The 22,349-nt window shown below is 42.5% G+C and overlaps 1 protein-coding gene across 1 annotated transcript; it reads left to right on the top strand.

Annotated features, from left to right (window-relative positions):
* The first annotated feature begins 4,950 nt into the window (after positions 1–4,950).
* CCL19 (C-C motif chemokine ligand 19) lies at positions 4,951–13,773 on the top strand. The gene is made up of 4 exons (XM_044276236.1): positions 4,951–5,108; positions 7,704–7,830; positions 8,700–8,799; positions 10,199–13,773. Exons 1-4 carry the CDS (start codon positions 5,051–5,053, stop codon positions 10,214–10,216), a joined length of 303 nt encoding a protein of 100 aa, XP_044132171.1. The 5' UTR covers positions 4,951–5,050; the 3' UTR covers positions 10,217–13,773.
* The last annotated feature ends 8,576 nt before the right edge of the window (positions 13,774–22,349 follow it).

Below are 22,349 nucleotides of genomic sequence, written 5' to 3'. Positions count from 1 at the left end.
GGATACCCACTGATTTCATAGTGATTACCTATCCACAGGATAGGTAATCAATATGATAATGCTGGAAAACCACTTTTACTAATGGTCATGTTTTATATAGTTGTTAAGGTCGGAAAAGAGGCAAAAGTCCATCAAGTCCAACCTGTAATCCTGCTATATCGATCCACAGAACAAATCCCTGGATCAATGTCCATCTTCCTTTTAAAAAGGGGTTGGGCCAAAAGGTGTGTAGAACGAGATTTCTATACATTGTCATAAGCCTCAATGTTATTTTGAATTAAAAAGTCACCTAAACCTTTTTTGAAGCCATGTTCTGTATTTTCTGTGACCAACTCCATAGATTCACAGATCTTACTGTAAAGAATGCTTGTCACCTCTTATGACTGAATCTTTTTTTCTCCAGTGGTACGGAGTGGCCCCTTGTTTTTTGAGGGGTTTAATCCCATAATAGCTTCCCTTGATATTTTTTTGTATGGTCCATTAATATATTTGTACAGGTTAATTATGCCCCCCCCCCTCTTAGAGGTCTTTTTTTAAGGCTAAACAATTTCAGTTCATTTAATCTTTGCTCATAACTAAGATCTTCCAGGCCCTTTATGAGTTTAGTTGCTCTCCTCTGTACTTTTTCTAACTCCAGGGCATCCTTTTTATGAATTGGTGCCCAGAACTTTACTGCGTATTCCAGGTGAGGCCGCACCAGCGCTTTGTATAGTGGCAATATTACATTTCTGTGCAGCGAGTTCATACCTCATCTTAATTATTTGTATTAAAAAAAAATTGTCTAAAAAAAAATCATTAGTTAAAAAAAATGTGTACAAAACAATTGTTACATTTATTTTTGCTGCAGAAATATAGAAAAATTAGCTATTTTTTGTATTTTCTTTTTAATGTATTTGTTATAACATGTTTTAAATTAAATAACCTGATAATTAAAGGGGTTGTCCCCTTTTTCTATATTGATCACCTATCTTCAGGATAGATCACCAATATCAGATCAGTGGGGGTCCCATCGTCAATAGCTGCGCTTATACGTTGTTTGTGTGTTTATTACTTACCTGTTCACCATCACAACTGCAGCGGTGAGCAGGTCTAATTACAACGACGTCCCATTGACTTCAACGGGACGGCTCTCATCTGTTCAAGTGAGTAGGATGGAGCTGTCTCATTGAAGTGAATGAGGACAGTGCTGCCTTCTCTTCAAACAGCGGCAGGTTGGCAGTAGTCGGACCCCCGCAGATCTGATATTGATGACCTATCAATATTAAAAAACAGACAACCCCTTTAAATTCTTCATGTTGTTACGGACCTGTGGATGCCTAATATATGTACAGTACAGACCAAAAGTTTGGACACACCTTCTCATTCAAAGAGTTTTCTTTATTTTCATGACTATGAAAATTGTAGATTCACACCGAAGGCATCAAAACTATGAATTAACACATGTGGAATTATATACATAACAAAAAAGTGTGAAACAACTGAAAATATGTCATATTCTAGGTTCTTCAAAGTAGCCACCTTTTGCTTTGATTACTGCTTTGCACACTCTTGGCATTCTCTTGATGAGCTTCAAGAGGTAGTCACCTGAAATGGTTTTCACTTCACAGGTGTGCCCTGTCAGGTTTAATAAGTGGGATTTCTTGCCTTATAAATGGGGTTGGGACCATCAGTTGCGTTGTGGAGAAGTCAGGTGGATACACAGCTGATAGTCCTACTGAATAGACTGTTAGAATTTGTATTATGGCAAGAAAAAAGCAGCTAAGTAAAGAAAAATTAGAGGCCATCATTACTTTAAGAAATGAAGGCCAGTCAGTCTGAAAAATTGGGAAAACTTTGAAAGTGTCCCCAAGTGCAGTCACAAAAACCATCAAGCGCTACAAAGAAACTGGCTCACATGCGGACCGCCCCAGGAAAGGAAGACCAAGAGTCACCTTTGCTGCGGAGGATAAGTTCATCCGAGTCACCAGCCTCAGAAATCGCAGGTTAACAGCAGCTCAGATTAGAGACCAGGTCAATGCCACACAGAGTTCTAGCAGCAGACACATCTCTAGAACAACTGTTAAGAGAAGACTGTGTGAATCAGGCCTTCGTGGTAGAATATCTGGAAACCACTGCTAAGGACAGGCAACAAGCAGAAGAGACTTGTTTGGGCTAAAGAACACAAGGAATGGACATTAGACCAGTGGAAATCTGTGCTTTGGTCTGATGAGTCCAAATTGTAGATCTTTGGTTCCAACCACAGTGTCTTTGTGCGACGCAGAAAAGGTGAACGGATGGACTCTACATGCCTGGTTCCCACCGTGAAGCATGGAGGAGGAGGTGTGATGGTGTGGGGGTGCTTTGCTGTTGACGCTGTTTGGGATTTATTCAAAATTTAAGGCATACTGAACCAGCATGGCTACCACAGCATCTTGCAGCAGCATGCTATTCCATCAGGTTTGCGTTTAGTTGGACCATCATTTATTTTTCAACAGGACAATGACCCCAAACACACCTCCAGGCTGTGTAAGGGCGATTTGACCATGAAGGAGAGTGATGGGGTGCTGCGCCAGATGACCTGGCCTCCACAGTCACCGGACCTAAACCCAATCGAGATGGTTTGGGGTGAGCTGGACTGCAGAGTGAAGGCAAAAGGGCCAACAAGTGCTAAGCATCTCTGGGAACTCCTTCAAGACTGTTGGAAGACCATTTCAGGTGACTACCTCTTGAAGCTCATCAAGAGAATGCCAATAGTGTGCAAAGCAGTAATCAAAGCAAAAGGTGGCTACTTTGAAGAACCTAGAATATGACATATTTTCAGTTTTTTCTCTCTTTTTTGTTATGTATATAATTCCACATGTGTTAATTCATAGTTTTGCTGCCTTCAGTGTGAATCTACAATTTTCATAGTCATGAAAATAAAGAAAACTCTTTGAATGAGAAGGTGTGTCCAAACTTTTGGTCTGTACTTTATGTTTTACAATTTGTATATAATGTGTAAACAATAAAATGTATTTTACAGTAAATAATGGATATTGGGGGGGGATTTTTAATTTTTTATTTTTTTTATTACATTATTTATAACATTAAAAAAAGACCATTAAACAACTGAAAATATGTCATATTCTAGGTTCTTCAAAGTAGCCACCTTTTGCTTTGATTACTGCTTTGCACACTCTTGGCATTCTCTTGATGAGCTTCAAGAGGTAGTCACCTGAAATGGTCTTCCAACAGTCTTGAAGGAGTTCCCAGAGATGCTTAGCACTTGTCGGCCCTTTTGCTTCACTCTGCGGTCCAGCTCACCCCAAACCATCTCGATTGGGTTCAGGTCCGGTGACTGTGGAGGCCAGGTCATCTGGCGCAGCACCCCATCACTCTCCTTCATGGTCAAATAGCCCTTACTTTCAAAGTTTTCCAAACTTTTCGGACTGACTGACCTTTATTTCTTAAAGTAATGATGGCCACTCGTTTTTCTTTACTTAGCTGCTTTTTTCTTGCCATAATACAAATTCTAACAGTCTATTCAGTAGGACTATCAGCTGTGTATCCACCTGACTTCTCCACAACACAACTGATGGTCCCAAACTCATTTATAAGGCAAGAAACCTGACAGGGCACACCTGTGAAGTGAAAACCATTTCAGGTGACTACCTCTTGAAGCTCATCAAGAGAATGCCAAGAGTGTGCAAAGCAGTAATCAAAGCAAAAGGTGGCTACTTTGAAGAACCTAGAATATGACATATTTTCAGTTGTTTCACACTTTTTTGTTATGTATATAATTCCACATGTGTTAATTCATAGTTTTGATGTCTTCAGTGTGAATCTACAATTTTCATAGTCATGAAAATAAAGAAAACTCTTTGAATGAGAAGGTGTGTCCAAACTTTTGGTCTGTACTGTATGTAAATGTGATGCGGCTCATGTTCTGCTGGAGGCACTTCTGTTTGGAAATGGAGTAAATCTGATAATAAGGGCTCTTTCACACGAGCGGATGCCGTGCGGTTAATCTGCTGCATGAAACAGAGCCAAGCCCCGTCCCGGACAGCAGAGACACAGAGCAGTAACATGATGGATAATGCTCCGTGCCTCTCTGTGATCTTTTTACTACAAAATCACGGTGACAACTTTATCTCACTGTGATTTTGTAGTAAAATGATCACAGAGAGGCACAGAGCTTTATCAGTCATGTTACTGCTCCGTGTCTCTGCTGTCCGGAGAGGGGCTTGGCAGTCTTTCATGCATCGGATTCCACGCACGGCATCCGCTCGTGTGAAAGAGCCCTAACAGTACAATGCGGAGTTACAATAAAACTTCCTAATACAGCCACTAAATCCAATATTATATGATTGCAATATAGTCTGTGTGATGTGACTATCACTTAGGTGTGATGTTGCAGATATCCCATTACAGGGGAGAGGATAAGAGTGATAGTAGTGAGATTGGTGGTTGTAGTTGTCACTCAGATGCTCCCCTGGGCTGTGCGGTGATGGGAAGAGTGCACTTTTCTTCCCTTAGGGACACACCCTGGTTCTGGGGCTTCTCCAGCCTGACTGTGAATCAGCGTACCCTTGATGGTGTACAAGGCAATGGAGGTTGGAGATCTGACATGCTGCAAGCAATTGTCCTACTTCCAGATACAGACATCTGTCTTTTTTTAAGAACACATGACCCCTCTACTCATATTTCTGCAGGAGCCGAGTCTGTTCTTTAAACTTCCTCTACTTTTGCAAATGAACATTTCAAGACTCATTACTCAAGGAATAGCGATGAGCAATAAGAGAATATCGCAATAATCAGGAAAAGCTCAAAATTTAGGGGGAAAAACAGTAACAAAAAAAGGGAAATTTTAGAGTTTGCGTCCTCTTCCAAATGGGAGGAGGGGGTGCCAGGAATCCAACCTTCTGCTCTACCTCTGTGTATATTGGGGGCTGGACCAGAAAATGCAGAAATGAAAGTGAAGCTGCTGTTCAGGATAAATACAAGGTCCTGGCCAGCAGAGATCAGAGTCTGACAGCCTCACAGAGTGGATATATCCTTATCACAGCTGTGACCGTCTGTCCTTACTCCAGAGATGGCACCAACCACCCTCATCATACTCCTTGTCGCTTCCATGTGCACTATCCACCAAGGTAAAACCTGGACCTCTGTTTGATGATGATGATGATGATAGCTCAGATACTTTCTCTTATTCTGTTTCATTGTTGCAAATGCTTTTATTTTTTACTTTCTTAGTTTGTCACTTTGTTTACTCCTTCGCCTGCAGAATTATATATATATATATATATATATTATATATATATCTAGTTTGTGTATATATATATGTATTTACTGCATTCTAGAGACACACTATGCACTATGACACAATTGCCTAAATAACAATTCCTCAGTGTTGTTTTATTATTCGAGTTGCTCTTATTAGATATAACCTCTCATTTTTTGCCGGACAATATCGTTTTTATTGATACCATGTTGGAGTGTGTACGACAGTTTGCTCACTTTTTATTCAATTTTCTTGAAACAATTTTTTTTTTTTTTACACTTTTTAATAATTCCCCTAGGGAACTTGAACAATAGATGATTAGATTGCTTCTGACATAGACTCCAATTCATTAGCATTGGAGTCTATCAGAGTTTCAGGCAGGGTCTTCTTGGGAACATAGCTGCTGCATCCTCGGATCATTCAGAAGGACCGAGCACCATCTGCGTACCCCGATCCCCACTAGGTTGTAGTCACATTTGACCGTGGGATCTAAGGAGTTAAAAGTGTGTGACTGACGTTATTGTCAATTGCATACATTAGCCCTCGGTGTCTGCTGTTTAAAACAGGAAGCACTTAGCGGCTATAGCTTCCTGCTGCGCTTGCGAGTGCGCGCCATCTTTAAATATCCAACTCACAATGTACCGTATATTTAAAGGGTTTTTCCTGTGGATAGGTCATCAGTATCTGATCGGTGGGGGTCTGACACCCGGGAGCACTGCCGATCAGCTGTTTGAGAAGGCACCGGTGCTCCCGTGCTTTTTCTAGGCCATGTGACGTCACGTTCATTGATCAAGTGGCCTGGGCGCAGCTCATCCCCATAGAAGTGAATGGGGCTGAGCATGATACCAAGCACAGGCGTTATACAATGTACGGCGCAGTGCTTGGCGAGCTGCGAGGAGGCCATGGCGCTACTGCAATTGCTTGTCCCTATGCAAATTCATTTTTTTTTCTGGTCAGCAGATCCCTGTTTAGACAGCAAGATCTACTGCCCCAAAAAGCTGATTTTGGGTGTCACATCAACAGTACTTTTACCTGATGGACAAGTGTTTCCTCATTCATTAGGTGATAGGTGGCACATTTGCACTAGCCAAGCATTTGTACGAACAGAACCAGATAATCAGTTCATACAATAGAGTCTTTAGACAAGGGTATCTAAAGATGCCCCAAAATTATCCATCCTGAACCGGCACATCTTTAGTTGGTCCAATCTAAATTTTCAGTGTCTACACATTAGACAGGATCTGCCCCAATTGTATCAGATACAATAGAAGAATACATTATTATTGCCCACCACAACAAAGAAGCAAGAAGCTGTGGTGTCAACTGATGGTTGCTTTATTAGACCAAAGAGGTTTCAATATGAGTGTAATTAAATGGCCTCAACGCATGGTGATAAATGTGTATATATACAGGTGAAACTCAAAAAACTAGAATATCGTACAAAGTTAATTTATTTCAGTAATGCAACTTAAAAGGTGAAACTAATATATGAGACTCATTACAGGCAAAGCGAGATATTTCAAGCCTTATTTGTTATAGTTTGGATGATTATGGCTCACAGCTTATGAAACCCCAAAGTCACAATTTTGAGGTACCCTTTGATCAGGGGATATGGATTAATTAGCTGACTAGAGTGTGACACTTTGAGCCTAGAATATTGAACCTTTTCACAATATTCTAATTTTAAGCTGCATTAATGCAATTCCTTTTAATTTGCATTACTGAAATAAATGAACTTTTGCACGATATTCAAATTTTTTGAGTTTCACCTGTACATATAGATTAAGAAAATCACCCCTTTATTTAGATAATAATAATAATAATCTTTATTTATATAGCACCAACATAGTCCGCAGCGCTTTACAGTTCAGGGGTTCATGTACAAACAGTCATAAATAACATAGCAACAGACAAGCCAATAATTAGAACAAGGGGAATGAGGTATCTGCTGGAAAGGGCTTACAGTCTATGAGGATCAGTCTTCAGTTCCGTCATATATATTATATTACTTATTCTTACTGATCCTATTATTCTCCAGAGCTGCATTGACAATTCTGCTTGTTATCATTGGGGACAATCAGAAAGTTTGTGGGGAAACATTCAGTTCCTCAGCTTTGAGTTTCTATAATGCTCAAGTTTATTCAATTTTTCCAAAACCAGATCACAAATTGTAGATGATCAGCACAGACACCCAACAAGTGGGGATTTCTATGAGGTTTTAGCTCTGAAGCTGGCAGAATTGTTAATACAGCTCTAGAGCATAATGTAGGCTGTCAGGTCATGCTGAAACCTGTCGTTTCACAACAGGCAGAGAGCCACGAGTTGGAGACCACTGCGCATGCTTGACCTGGAGCGGCAGGTCAAGCATGCGCAGCAGTCTAACCCCCACCGATCAGTTACTTATACCCTATGAAGAGGATACCCTCTATATTTATTCATGCATTAAATATTCTCCTTTTTTCAGTGACTTTCGCTCATCAGACGGCATCTGACTGCTGCCTGAGCACCAAGGACAAGGCGATTCCCTACAAAAATGTGAAGTGCTATATCCAGCAGACTACGACACAGGGCTGCTATATCAATGCCATTGTGTAAGTGCTCACCTCCTGCCGGATACTATTAGATGTGTATTTTTGTTCTTCGTGTGCTTGTAAAGTAATAGCCTAGTTTATAGCAGTCTTCTAATTAAAGAGAATCTTTCACCAGGTTTAGTTTGCCCTATGAGAGATGTGTAGATTGTAAGCTCTCCGGGGCAGGGTCCTCTCCCCCTCTGTACCAGACTGTTAATAGTTTCAAGCTCATTTTATTTGTTTTGTATTAAGTACGTGTTACCCCCTCTTGATGCACGGCGCCATTAAATTCTAGGCGCTTTCAAATAAATAATAAATAATATTAATATTACTTAGGGACAGGCATGCTGATTTCTGCAGTGTCTGCTTTCTGGGAATATACTGTACTGTAGTTCTGTGGACAGTTGAATACTAGTAGTGTGCAGTGAGGCAGGAGCCTGACGACCTCCCGTCCTCCCATGACTGATTGACAGCTTTCTCCCTATGAACTGTAATGGGGAGAAATCAGCAGTAAGATCCCATAATTCAATGATTATTGTTAATTATGAGAAGATGCAGAGGAAAAGGCACACGAGAGGCTGCACCCTGTGCAGCAGCATGCATGTCACAGGCAATATACAAATCCAGTCCAGTGCAGAGCTCAGCATCATCCAAACAGAACTAATTCAAGGTTAAGATTTATCAATATATTTAACTCTTTTTTATGACTACATATTAAAAAAATATGGTGTCCTACTAAATATTCACTAGCCAACAAGTTCCATATGAATGCAGCAATAGGTCTCTACCAAATAGAAGAAAGCGGCAGTGCAGGGAACTGTTGGAGGACACAACAAATTGAATTTGTAAATTATGTCATGAAATTAAATGAATGTTCTCTTTCTACATAGATTTCTCACTCAGAAGCACAAGCACCTGTGCGCCCCAACCAACTCACCATGGGTAAAAGAGTTAATGGCAAAACTAGACAAAAACAAGCCACACCTCAAGGTAAGTTCTTTTATTGTGTACTTGCCAAATTATGTTCCACTTTGGCGACTTCTGATTCTTCCTTTGAGATACTTACCGCAGCTTACTTTTATTTTTTTTTGCACTTGCCTTTTTTTTTTACTCTCTGTTTATTTTTATTGATAAAGTAATAAACAATACAGCATGTCTTACAGGTAATCTTATGCAAATGTCACATGGGTTAAGCCGTAAAGCCGTGTGAATAACAGTAGTTTTGTTCGTGAAGTTACAGTCTCAAATACAGTAGGTAGAAATACACAGTCTCAAATACAATAGGTAGAAACATATCTCCCATTTGTCAAGATCTCCAAAACACCCGATATAGAGATAAATCCAGAGACAGTGGGAGCAAAAATGGAATGGAATGCGTGGGGAGTATCTTAAGTTGTATAGGAAGTGGTCGATCTTTTAGCTTTAATCTGCCATGATGAATTGTTAAGCATCAGTTCCCACAAACACTAGCCAGGGGGCGACCAGATCTTTGTATATTTGGTAGTTGATCCAAATGTGTATGATCCCAGTTCTTCCATTCTAGCTATATGGCTATATGGCCCACCTTCCACAGCCAGTGGGATATGGGGGGTGCATGTGTCTGTTTCCAGTATAGTGGGATCATAGCTTTTGCGGCTAATAACATATGTCTCCATAATAAGCTGTTATAGGTAACTGGGGAGGCAGGCAATAGGTTCAGAAATAGCAAAGTAGGTGAGATATCTGGGGCTCCCGGACACACTTTGTTGAGTACTACCCCTACTCTATTCCAAAAGGGTTTCCTCAGGGGACAGTCCCACCATAGGTGGAGGTAAGAGCCAGGGCCTGAGAGGCATCTCCAGCAGCATGAGGGGATAAGGGGATTTATGGCATGTAGAGCTGCTCGAGTTTTATACCAACTACTGACTACTTTATAGGAGGTCTCCTGCATGGTAATACACCTAGATGGGCCACATGAATTCCTATATATCGGTACGGCATCCTCTTTGGATAGCTTAATGTCTAGTCTTTGAATAGCTTAATGTCTAGTGCACTCGCCTTTTTTAAGGCTGTTTTTGTGGTGTTTTCATCTTACCACTAGTGTATTTTGCATGGTGTTCTTCCCTTATAGACATTGTGTTGTCAAAAAGTCAGAAAAAACACCAAAAGTGGATAGGTCATCAATATAGGAAACCCAGACAACCCCATTTAAGTATTATCTTGGGAATGACTTCCAGACCAGATGTTACCCTACAAAGTCATTGCACCGGAGTTTTATTGTTTGTGGCCTTGTTTTTTGTCATAGAAGGTGGAGTCATTTTGGACTAGTCTGACATATGAGATGAAAACATTTTATCATCCCCTTTAAACAGAACTGTTCCTGACCAATCTGTTGTGTTTGCTTCTTTAGAAATACTGTAGCCGCTAAATACTCCTGACCATGTTGGAGGTGCCGGAGGACGATGACGAAGAAGGCATAATCGATAGAGGCCGGCCTTGCTGTTCTGTGCCCACTTCCTGCAATGATGTGAATCCGCTTCCATTCTTTACTGCCTGTAGTCACCAGTTCACTATATTCTATGCACTTTTACTTATTCTTCCAGTATCTATGGTACTGGAAGCTAAATAAGAACTTTCCTATAAACCTCAGTACAGTACTAAATATTATGTCATTCATTAGCCTAGCTATGTTTTTTCCTCCATTTTATAAAATGACAACATAGCAACTGTAAATTACTGTAACGTGCTTTATTTCCATGTGAGTTTGCAATAATAGCATTGGATCTGTAAGCCAAACCTCTTGCTCATTCGTGCTGTAGCTTTCAAGTACTAGGGTTGAACCACTTCTTCAGGATTTTAAAGAGCCAAATCATCTTGTCAAAGGGTTATATAGACAGTGTCTTAAAGGGGTTGTCCACTTTCTGGTTAATGTTGACCAATGTGTTTTTGAGATGATTATATGGCACTTACTAATATAGCCTTTGTTTAAATTCTGCACCATTTTCTATATTTTATCAGGTATGCTCCCTCATTCACAAAGTCTTTTGTTCTGTCCACACAGAGGTCCTGTCCATAAGATGGCCGCCGATGGAGAGTCATGTGACCAGGCAAATCACTCTGTGTGATGTTTCCTCTATTCAAACACATTGCACTAAACTCTCAACACTGCAAGTACAGATGGCAGGTGCAGTGAATTCGAATGGAGAAAGCATTGCATGGAAGTGATTTGCTTGGTCACATGACCCTCCATTAGCGGCCATTTTAAGGGCAGGACCACTGTGTGGACAGCACAAAAGACTTTGTGAAATAGGGAGTATACCTGATAAAATATAGAAAATGGTCCAGATTTTCAACAAAGGATAAATTAGTAAGTGCCATATAATCATTCCACAAACACGTTGGTCAAAAGTAAGCAGAAAGTAACTAACATGGTTTAACAATGCTTCATTTGACACTGCCAGACATGGGAGATTTATCATGGTGGTGGAATTTTTTAAGTCAGATTTTCTTGAGTGCATTGTAATATTTTGCTCTAATTTGTTTGATAAAATTGTAAATTTGGTGCATAGTTAAAGAATCTGTCTACAGATTAAACACTATTTTTTTTTATACCACCCCCCTACTGCCGTAAGATTATGACTTTCTTGCTCTGAGAGGTGTTGATAACTCTGGTGGACACCCAATTAACATAGCCCACTTTCCGAGAGTGATGCGAAATTGCAAAAAGTCTAAATTAAAGTAAAGTTAGACTTTTGGTGCAAATGGAACAATCAATTCCCAAAGGGAGTTCTCTAATGGATAGAATGACACATTCAGGATACAATATACTTATAAAACCTTGAAATCTAATTGACCGAAAGGGGTTGTACTGGATTAGAAACATTAACTAAAATTAAATTAAAAACATTGCTAAAAAACAGTGTCACACTTGTTCATGGGTTGTGCATGGCTTCGCAGCTCAGCCCCATTCACTTCAGTGAGCTACAACCCTTTTAACTAAATTTCACCTAAAATCCACACCTAGTGCAGGCCACTGTAACATCTCTAAGAATGCAGTCTATCCATGCACTGAAGAGCGATTGTGAAATCTGTCTATTCACTAGAGAGAAGGCATCATTGAGACTGAAGCCTAAAGGATGGTAACATCACTGAAAATGCAGCCTATCCAGCCAACAGAGACCAGCTTCACATTGATTTAGAGATTGGTGACATCACTAGGAATGCCACTTACCTACCGTATTCACTAGGGAACAACAGTGACATCACACAACCTCACTAATGACTTGTTCACATGTGTCCCAGTCATTTCCTTTGTTCTGCTCACCATTGAACAACAAAAATGACTGAAGCATGGAATACATCACATGGCGGACATCAATGGCACTAAACAGCCCCCAGCAAAAATAATGTTATTTCATCAGAAAAAAATAGCTCAGTACACTGGACTATTTTATCCAGCATTTTTAACACTATCTGCAATGGATGTGAGCATACCCTTATACTGCAGTATCTCTAGAGACTAGTGATGTTTTCCCACTCCCGAAAGACTCAGTTAATTGATTGGCTTCACTTTCCTGACTGTGGGAGGTAGATACTTTTGGCTTGATGATTTAAGCTACATTCAGTCCATCTCTTGTATTCGGCCATTTTGAAATGCAGTACTAAGTCACTTTAATTTTGTAAGTAATAAAAATGAAAAAAAAAATAATGATAATCATTGACTATCAACAGTGAAGATTTAATGATTGTAATGATATATATTCTTTATTAATATATTTTTATATAGGAATTTATGGTGTTTTCTTCAGAATAATGTTTCATTATCATCTGGATTACTTGGTAGTTTTGGTTTACAGAAGAGGTTTGGAATGTACAGTATCTCTGAGGCCTCATTAATTGCTCTAAAAGGAGACAAGCCAAGACCTTCTGGGCTTTCTAGTAGGGACTTTGCCTCATTCCTCAAGGTCAGTAGGATAAATACCTCGTGCCACATTCTTTCCATTACTCTTGAGCAACCAGCTCTACCTGTGCAAAAACCCTTTAATACATTGGTATTACTGTAGATCATCTTTCCTTTGCACATAACTGGTGTCCTCTAGCCGGTTGGGTACATACATTATCGGTCTGGCTTGTTTCTGAGGCAACTTCAAAATTGACTTGATATAATGACTCCCTCAGCTATACATATTGTAGTCTTGACTATTTCCCCCTTACTCATGGTTGACAGCTACTTACCATTCACATTCCTTCCTTCTGATATACCAAAGCCAATTCAACTCTTGTTTGATGATATGCAGAATAATGCGATTTGGGAATAAATTATTATTTTGTACTGTCTAGTTGCATCTGAATCTGACTTGGGTCTACTATTTGGGCTTGTCAGTGACCTGATCCTATGATCTCTATATTTTCCTTTTCGACTGTTTGAAACATTGTTATTTCCAACAGGTTGCGTCTTTCAATCAACTTAGATGATGTTAGAGATTTTGCCTGACTCTTGTTTTTTTATTTTTTTGTATGTACAGAATGGTGGCCCTCTAGGAAAGACTGCTCTAACATTGTAATAGTACGATCTGAACCTCTATAACTTTGAAATTGTAAAGTTTCATTTAAATTCTGCAATTTTTTAACCAAGTTATCCCCAAATCGCTCTTAGTCATATCTGTTCAGCAGCCATTGTTGGTTTATTTCCAATTCAGACCTGATAAGACATGACGTTTCCATGTAATTAGAATTATAACCTGGCACTTATTATTTAGTTCACTAGTAAATGGATTCTGATTGAATGGAAACCAACTCTTTTCTGTACAATGGATGGTGCATAAAGGACATCAATGCATTTTACTCTTACAAGCTTAAGGCAGCTCAGCCAAGTCTATCCAGATAGAGAGTGACATAATGTGTTTTTTTTTATTATTATATTTTTATGGTGTTGGGTCTTTTGTATATTAAAAGTGATTTAAAGTAAATAAAACTAAAAAAGTACCTCTTGTATCTCTTGATTTATTGGTCTGTTGAAGCTGTTTAGTATTTTAATGATATGCGCTATATTGGGTTAATAGTCTCATCAAAACTACGCATAGATCTTAGCTGCCACTACGATCAGCTGGGGTGGGATTGGGAAAACTTTTTGTCTAGCTATACACTTCCCAGCTACTTCAGAGGAAATGTAATAATACATGCCAGTCATTCATTTTATGAATGGCTGATCATGTAATACAGAGACTGGAACAGGTCTGCTTTTGCTCATAGATAGGGTGGGTACCATATCTTGTAAAAAAACATATGTACATGGTTTAAAGGGATTTTCCATATTCAAGGACCTTTCAGGCAGACCTCTCCCCCATGTGGCCAGATCTGTGGAAGTAAACTACAAATTGGCGTGATATTAAAAAGCAGGAAGTGCTCAACCCCATATGCAGTGGTGCATCTATACCGGGGGGCAGATCCTGCACTTGTGATCCGCTGCTAATGGCAATCCCTAGCAAAAATGCATACAATAGAGGATGCCCATAGCGGACCACAAGTACCACAATAGACATCCTTCACAGGATAGCAAATGTGTGGATGTGATAAGCAATAAAACAAAATAACAATAACTTTTACAAAGACAGGTGCACTCTGCGGTCTTACTAAACCCTCATACTGATGTTACCTAGCCTGGGAGCGCCGCGCAGCCTCGGCCCTCACTCACAGAGCAGCACGGGCCCGGCAGCACGGCAACACAGTCACGGGTTCAGGCCAGGGGGGTGTGACTGGCGAGTGGCGCAGTGGCGGCGGGTGGCAGCAGGGACTGGAGCTGACTGTGTCTGTAAGTCTGACTCACACACATCCAGATTGCCGTAGCAGCAGGACAGGTGGGTAGGTGATCAATGATGAGGCAGTAGCGTCAGAGTGCACAGCATAAATGTTTTAAAAAAAATTGGTGACCGTGACATGATGGGAGGGGGGACAATGTCTGTAGTCTGTGACATGGGGATGGGGCCAGGGCCGGCCGGGGGGGGGGGTGATGTGCCATGGGGGGGACTGAAATGTGACACAATAGGGGGTAATGATGTGATCATGATGTGACACGAAGGGGGTGATGTGACATGGTTTGAAGGGGAAGAAATGTGACATTGAAGGGGTGAAATGTGACAAGTAGGGGTAGAAATGTGACATGGAGGGCTGATGTAACATGGGTGATTTGACATGGAGGGGGAAAAATGTGACATTGAGGCCTTGAGGGGGAGAAATGTGACAGTGAGGGGGTGAAATGTGACATGGAGGGGGAGAAATGTGACATGGGGTGATGTGACAGAGGGGATTATGTAAAAAGAAGGGAGAGAAATGTGACATGGAGGGAAGAGAAATGTGACATGGAGGGCTGATGGACATGGAGGGTCTTAGTTATGAAGAAAGATTAAAATAATTGAATTTATTTAGTCTTGAGAAGAGAAGTCTAAGGGGGGACATGATTAACCTGTACAAGTATATAAATGGGCCATACAAAAAATACAGCGAAAAGCTGTTCTATGTAAAAAGTGCTCAAAAGACAAGGGGGCGCTGTCTCCGACTGGAGAAGAAAAAGTTCAGTCTCCAGAAGCGTCATAGCTTTTTTACTGCAAGAACTGTGAATCTGTGGAATAGACTTCCTCAGGACGTGGTCACAGCAGGAACAGTGGACAGTTTCAAAAAGGGTTTAGACGAATTCTTAAAAGTAAAAAACATAAATGCTTATGAAGACATGGTTTGAAGGGGAAGAAATGTGACATTGAAGGGGTGAAATGTGACAAGTAGGGGTAGAAATGTGACATGGAGGGCTGATGTAACATGGGTGATTTGACATGGAGGGGGAAAAATGTGACATTGAGGCCTTGAGGGGGAGAAATGTGACAGTGAGGGGGTGAAATGTGACATGGAGGGGGAGAAATGTGACATGGGGTGATGTGACAGAGGGGATTATGTAAAAAGAAGGGAGAGAAATGTGACATGGAGGGAAGAGAAATGTGACATGGAGGGCTGATGGACATGGAGGGTCTTAGTTATGAAGAAAGATTAAAATAATTGAATTTATTTAGTCTTGAGAAGAGAAGTCTAAGGGGGGACATGATTAACCTGTACAAGTATATAAATGGGCCATACAAAAAATACAGCGAAAAGCTGTTCTATGTAAAAAGTGCTCAAAAGACAAGGGGGCGCTGTCTCCGACTGGAGAAGAAAAAGTTCAGTCTCCAGAAGCGTCATAGCTTTTTTACTGCAAGAACTGTGAATCTGTGGAATAGACTTCCTCAGGACGTGGTCACAGCAGGAACAGTGGACAGTTTCAAAAAGGGTTTAGACAAATTCTTAAAAGTAAAAAACATAAATGCTTATGAAAACGTGCCAAAATGTAGCTTTGCTTGTGCTGGCAAAAATCCTTGTACTGGCCCTGATTGTATGTTATTTGGCTGTACCTTCCAGCAAGAGGTATGGTTGGAAAATTGTTGACAGGAACAGGGCTAACTGCCCTGTTCCGCCCTACTTGGTAGGAGGGGGAGTTGCTGTTGAGATACAGTAAGGAGAGGTAGCATACTGCCAAGCTCCTGCTCCTGGAAGATATTCTCAACAGAGAATCTTCCTAAACAAGCCTCAAGAAAACGCTTGAGAGACCAGACAGCTGAACGCCTGCATAATAGACACTGCTGTAAAGTGAGTGACTACAGCCCAGGCACCCATCACCTAAGACTACTACTAGGCAAGTTAAAGCTAAAGTCTAGACCTGATAGTGGACTTCTACACCCACAAGTACTATGTTGCAGCTATCCAACCTATCTCCATACTTCCTTACTGATGCCTGAAATTGCGCTTTGAAGCCACTGCTGTATGGAGGGAAGGAAGCAGCCAATAGCAGGGCAGCCGTGCAGGGATCTGGAGGTATGAGGGTACCGGGGAGCAGGTAAGTATGCTCTAGAGGAGGGGCCGGAAATTCTAAGGGTCATTATACAGATTGGATAACCCTTTAAAGCCTTAGTAGATAATGAAATTAGGAACATGACCATGTAAAATGAATTCTATTAACAGTGTGCTAAATATTGTATATTAATACTACAAATAGTGTTTAGCGTTAATATTCTAATTACGAATATTTATCGCAAATTCGCGAATATTTAGAATACAGTGCTATATATTCGTTATATCAAATATTTGGCATTTTTTTCCATCTGAAAACATGATTCCTCCCTGCTTCTTGCTTGTGGGCCAATGAGCCGTTGGGCCACAAGCAACTTAAGCAGGGAGGAATCAAGACTTCAGATAGAAAAAAATGATGAATATTTTAAAAATGAATATATACACTATATAGAATATAGTGCTATATATTTGTTTTTTAGAATATTCGTTATTTTTTTCCATCTGAAGTCAGGATTCCTCCCTGTTTAAGTTGCTTGTGGGCCAATGACTCATTGGCCCACAAGCAAGAAGCAGGGAGGAATCATTATTTTTTTTCAGATGGAAAAAATTGACGAATATTCTAAAAACAAATATATAGCACTATATTCTATAGTGCTATATATTCATTTTTTAGAATATTCATCATTTTTTCCATCTAAAAAAATAATTCCTCCCTGCTTAATGTGCTTTTGGGCCAATGACTGTTCACTTCAGATTAAAAAAATTATGAATATTCTAAAAAACGAACATCTTATTTTTCGCGCTATAAGACCGGCACTGGCCCATAAGACGCACCTAGGTTTTTAAGGAAGAAAATAAGAGAAAAAATATTTTGAACCAAAAGGTGTGCTTTTGGTGGGTTTTGAACTAATGGTGATCTGTGGATTACACTATTATGGGGGATCTGTGTCTTACACTGTTATGGGGAATCTGTGGATGACACTGTTATGGGGGCATCTTTGGATGGCACTGTTATGGGGGCATCTTTGGATGGCACTGTTATGGGGGCATTTGTGGATGGCACTGTTATGGGGGCATCTGTGGATGGCACTGTTATGGGGGAATCTGTGGATGGCACTGTTATGGGGGAATCTGTGGATGGCACTGTTATGGGGGAATCAGTGGATGACACATATAGCATCTTATATGCAGACTGTTATCTGATAGGACTTGAGGAATAGAGAAGCTGAAGCCGAAGTGATCAGCGGATTACCAGGCCGGTTCTCTTTTAAACATAGGTTTTCTTCATCCATCAGAAATCGTCTTCATTTGCCTTGTCTTACTTTATCACGCCGTAGCTTGTCTCATTTCTGTCTACCTCTGTATTTTAATGTACAGTTTTATTAGACATGGTAACGGCTGCCACTTCCTCGTAAACCATACTGACTTCCTCTTTCTTTTATGTACATATCTAGCACAAATGTCAGCGGTTGCAGTATTATGTGTAGTTGGAAACCACATCAGTTTGATGATTGTATCACTACTTTTGATGGTGCCATATTCAACAATAACCTTTTAACTAATTAATAATACAACACACACTTCAAATGGATGAAAAGGCCGCGGTCTTTATAAAATTCTTGGGGGTTACATAACTCAACCACTTTAAACCAATATAAAACCATATTGAATAATATTAAAGTCCATTTACTGAAATAATTTAAGTCCACCCAGAATTCTGAGCGACTAACCCCCCCAAAATGAAACAAAGACCGCAACAAATATGCAGGGAGGGCGGGCTGATCTCCACAGGTACGATACCTTCTTAAATAGGTAGCTTTCCCGCCGCACCGCATCGCTAACCAATCCAGCTCCTAGATAAAAATAGAACAAGGCCCAGCAACCGGACAGCAACAGATCTAACCAATAACAATCACTGACCCTTCAGCTAGACTGACCAATCCTGAAGCTGCCCGGTATCCAGCTGGCTTACTTCACCTGAGGAGAAATAATCAGAGACACAACGAGGGGGGGCAGAAAACCCAAACCAATAAAACCATATGTCTCAATGGCACCATGAGGTGCAAAGCCCATTCAGGCCATGCCCCTATCAATATCATTATGCAGTTTATATTTATATACATAAATAGTTGCGTTACTTAAAGTAAATTTACTAATAAAAATATGCCAATTTTGGCACAGTTTGCGTCAATAAACTGATGTGCATGCTTTGCATCGCATTTACTAACCGGTCTGCACTCTTCTAAGCTTTTTTTTTCGTCCAACAAGGGGAATGGCTTTGTGGGAACGGGGTGAAGCTTTCCTAGGGTGCATGGCCTAAATGAGGCTTTGTGCTCCAAAAATGTGCTAAAACTCTTCGGTGGTGTAAACTTAGACTTTTTGTGCACGGACACATTTTTTTGGCACACAGACAGAATTCTATCATAAATCTGATGCAGTATTTACAATAGGTACATGAGCCAGAATAGTAAACTTGTCTTACGTTATTCATAATGTTAGACATTGTAACGTATGCCACTTTTAGTAAATCTGCCTCATACTTTTGCTTATCTTGTACTGATCCAGACTTAAAGGCAATCTGTCATCAGTTTTATAGTGTCCTAAGGGATCATTCACACGACCGCAGTGGCGCACCCACAGGGGGAGTCCAGCGGGTCTGGACCCCCCCTAGAACAACCAGCCAAAATTTTAATTTTTTAATCCTTCAGGGCCGCACCGCCGATCACCACAGGCGGCGCGGCCCTGGATGTAATTGCAGTGGTGGGGGGGGGGGGGGGGGGGGCCGAAGGGGCAGTAGGAGATGAGCGCTTCCATTGTGGAAGCGCTCATCTCCATATCTGTGCTGCGGCAGGGGAGGGAGAGGTGTGTCCCTCCCCTGTTCTTCTGATAGGCCGCAGACACTAATGCCTGCAGCCTATCAGAGGCCGGCTCTGGCGGCGCGATTACGTAATCATCGCGCCGCCTGAGCCGGGCAGCACACAGCAGGGACACGGGCCGGAAGAGGCTGCATCGCATCGCTGCTGGTAAGTATCGGTGTATTTATTTATTTATTTATTTTTTGAGGGGGGGGGGAGCTGGCACTATGGGGGCACTAAAGGGGAGAACTGCACTATGGGGGCACTAAAGGGGAGAACTGCACTATGGGGGCACTAAAGGGGAGAACTGCACTATGGGGGCACTAAAGGGGAGAACTGCACTATGGGGGCACTAAAGGGGAGAACTGCACTATGGGGGCACTAAAGGGGAGAACTGCACTATGGGGGCACTAAAGGGGAGAACTGCACTATGGGGGCACTAAAGGGGAGAACTGCACTATGGGGGCACTAAAGAGGAGAACTGCACTATGGGGGCACTAAAGGGGAGAACTGCACTATGGGGGCACTAAAGGGGAGAACGGCACTATGGGGGCACTAAAGGGGAGAACTGCACTATGGGGGCACTAAAGGGGAGAACTGCACTATGGGGGCACTAAAGGGGGAGAACTGCACTATGGGGGCACTAAAGGGGAGAACTGCACTATGGGGGCACTAAAGGGGAGAACGGCACTATGGGGGCAGTAAAGGGGAGAACTGCACTATGGGGGCACTAAAGGGGAGAACTGCACTATGGGGGCACTAAAGGGGAGAACTGCACTATGGGGGCACTAAAGGGGAGAACGGCACTATGGGGGCACTAAAGGGGAGAACTGCACTATGGGGGCACTAAAGGGGAGAACTGCACTATGGGGGCACTAAAGGGGAGAACGGCACTATGGGGGCAGTAAAGGGGAGAACTGCACTATGGGGGCACTAAAGGGGAGAACTGCACTATGGGGGCACTAAAGGGGAGAACGGCACTATGGGGGCAGTAAAGGGGAGAACTGCACTATGGGGGCACTAAAGGGGAGAACTGCACTATGGGGCACTAAAGGGGAGAACGGCACTATGGGGGCACTAAAGGGGAGAACGGCACTATGGGGGCACTAAAGGGGAGAACTGCACTATGGGGGCACTAAAGGGGAGAACTGCACTATGGGGGCACTAAAGGGGAGAACTGCACTATGGGGGCACTAAAGGGGAGAACTGCACTATGGGGGCACTATGGGGGCACTAAAGGGGAGAACGGCACTATGGGGGCACTAAAGGGGAGAACTGCACTATGGGGGCACTAAAGGGGAGAACTGCACTATGGGGGCACTAAAGGGGAGAACGGCACTATGGGGGCAGTAAAGGGGAGAACTGCACTATGGGGGCACTAAAGGGGAGAACTGCACTATGGGGGCACTAAAGGGGAGAACTGCACTATGGGGGCACTAAAGGGGAGAATGGCACTATGGGGGCACTAAAGGGGAGAACTGCACTATGGGGGCACTAAAGGGGAGAACTGCACTAAAGGGGAGAACGGCACTATGGGGGCACTATGGGGGCACTAAAGGGGAGAACTGCACTATGGGGGCACTAAAGGGGAGAACGGCACTATGGGGGCACTAAAGGGGAGAACGGCACTATGGGGGCACTATGGGGGCACTAAAGGGGAGAACTGCACTATGGGGGCACTAAAGGGGAGAATGGCACTATGGGGGCACTAAAGGGGAGAACTGCACTATGGGGGCACTAAAGGGGAGAACTGCACTATGGGGGCACTAAAGGGGAAAACTGCACTATGGGGGCACTAAAGGGGAGAATGGCACTATGGGGGCACTAAAGGGGAGAACGGCACTATGGGGGCACTAAAGGGGAGAACTGCACTATGGGGGCACTAAAGGGGAGAACTGCACTATGGGGGCACTAAAGGGGAGAACGGAACTATGGGGGCAGTAAAGGGGAGAACTGCACTATGGGGGCACTAAAGGGGAGAACTGCACTATGGGGGCACTAAAGGGGAGAACTGCACTATGGGGGCACTAAAGGGGAGAACTGCACTATGGGGGCACTAAAGGGGAGAATGGCACTATGGGGGCACTAAAGGGGAGAACTGCACTATGGGGGCACTAAAGGGGAGAACTGCACTAAAGGGGAGAACGGCACTATGGGGGCACTATGGGGGCACTAAAGGGGAGAACTGCACTATGGGGGCACTAAAGGGGAGAACGGCACTATGGGGGCACTAAAGGGGAGAACGGCACTATGGGGGCACTATGGGGGCACTAAAGGGGAGAACTGCACTATGGGGGCACTAAAGGGGAGAACGGCACTATGGGGGCACTAAAGGGGAGAACGACACTATGGGGGCACTAAAGGGGAGAACGGCACTATGGGGGGCACTAAAGGGGAGAACAGCACTATGGGGGGGCACTAAAGGGGAGAACGGCACTATGGGGGGCAGTAAAGGGGAGAACGGCACTATGGGGGGCAGTAAATGGGAAAAAGGCACTATGGGGGCAGTAAAGGGGAGAACGGCACTATGGGGGGGCAGTAAAGGGGAGAGCGGCACTATGGCGGCATTATTTGGGGGGCACCATGGGGGAGAGGAGCACTATGGGGGCTCTAAAGGGGCTTTTTTTTACACATTATGGGGGGCACTATAGGGGAGAATGGCACTATGTGGCATCTGGTGGCACTATAGGGGCATTATTTGGGGGCACTAAGGGGAAGTGGGGGCTCTAAAGGGGCCTTTATTCTTATTGGCACATTATGGGGGCATTATTGCATCTGGTGGCACTAAGGGGGCATTTTTTTACTGGCACATTATGGTAGGCACTATGGGGGAAA

This window comes from Bufo gargarizans, chromosome 1 (genome assembly GCF_014858855.1).
Source record: "Bufo gargarizans isolate SCDJY-AF-19 chromosome 1, ASM1485885v1, whole genome shotgun sequence".
Taxonomy (NCBI): domain Eukaryota; kingdom Metazoa; phylum Chordata; class Amphibia; order Anura; family Bufonidae; genus Bufo; species Bufo gargarizans.
Note: the sequence above shows the minus strand (reverse complement) of the source record. Positions and strands in the feature narration are given on the sequence as shown.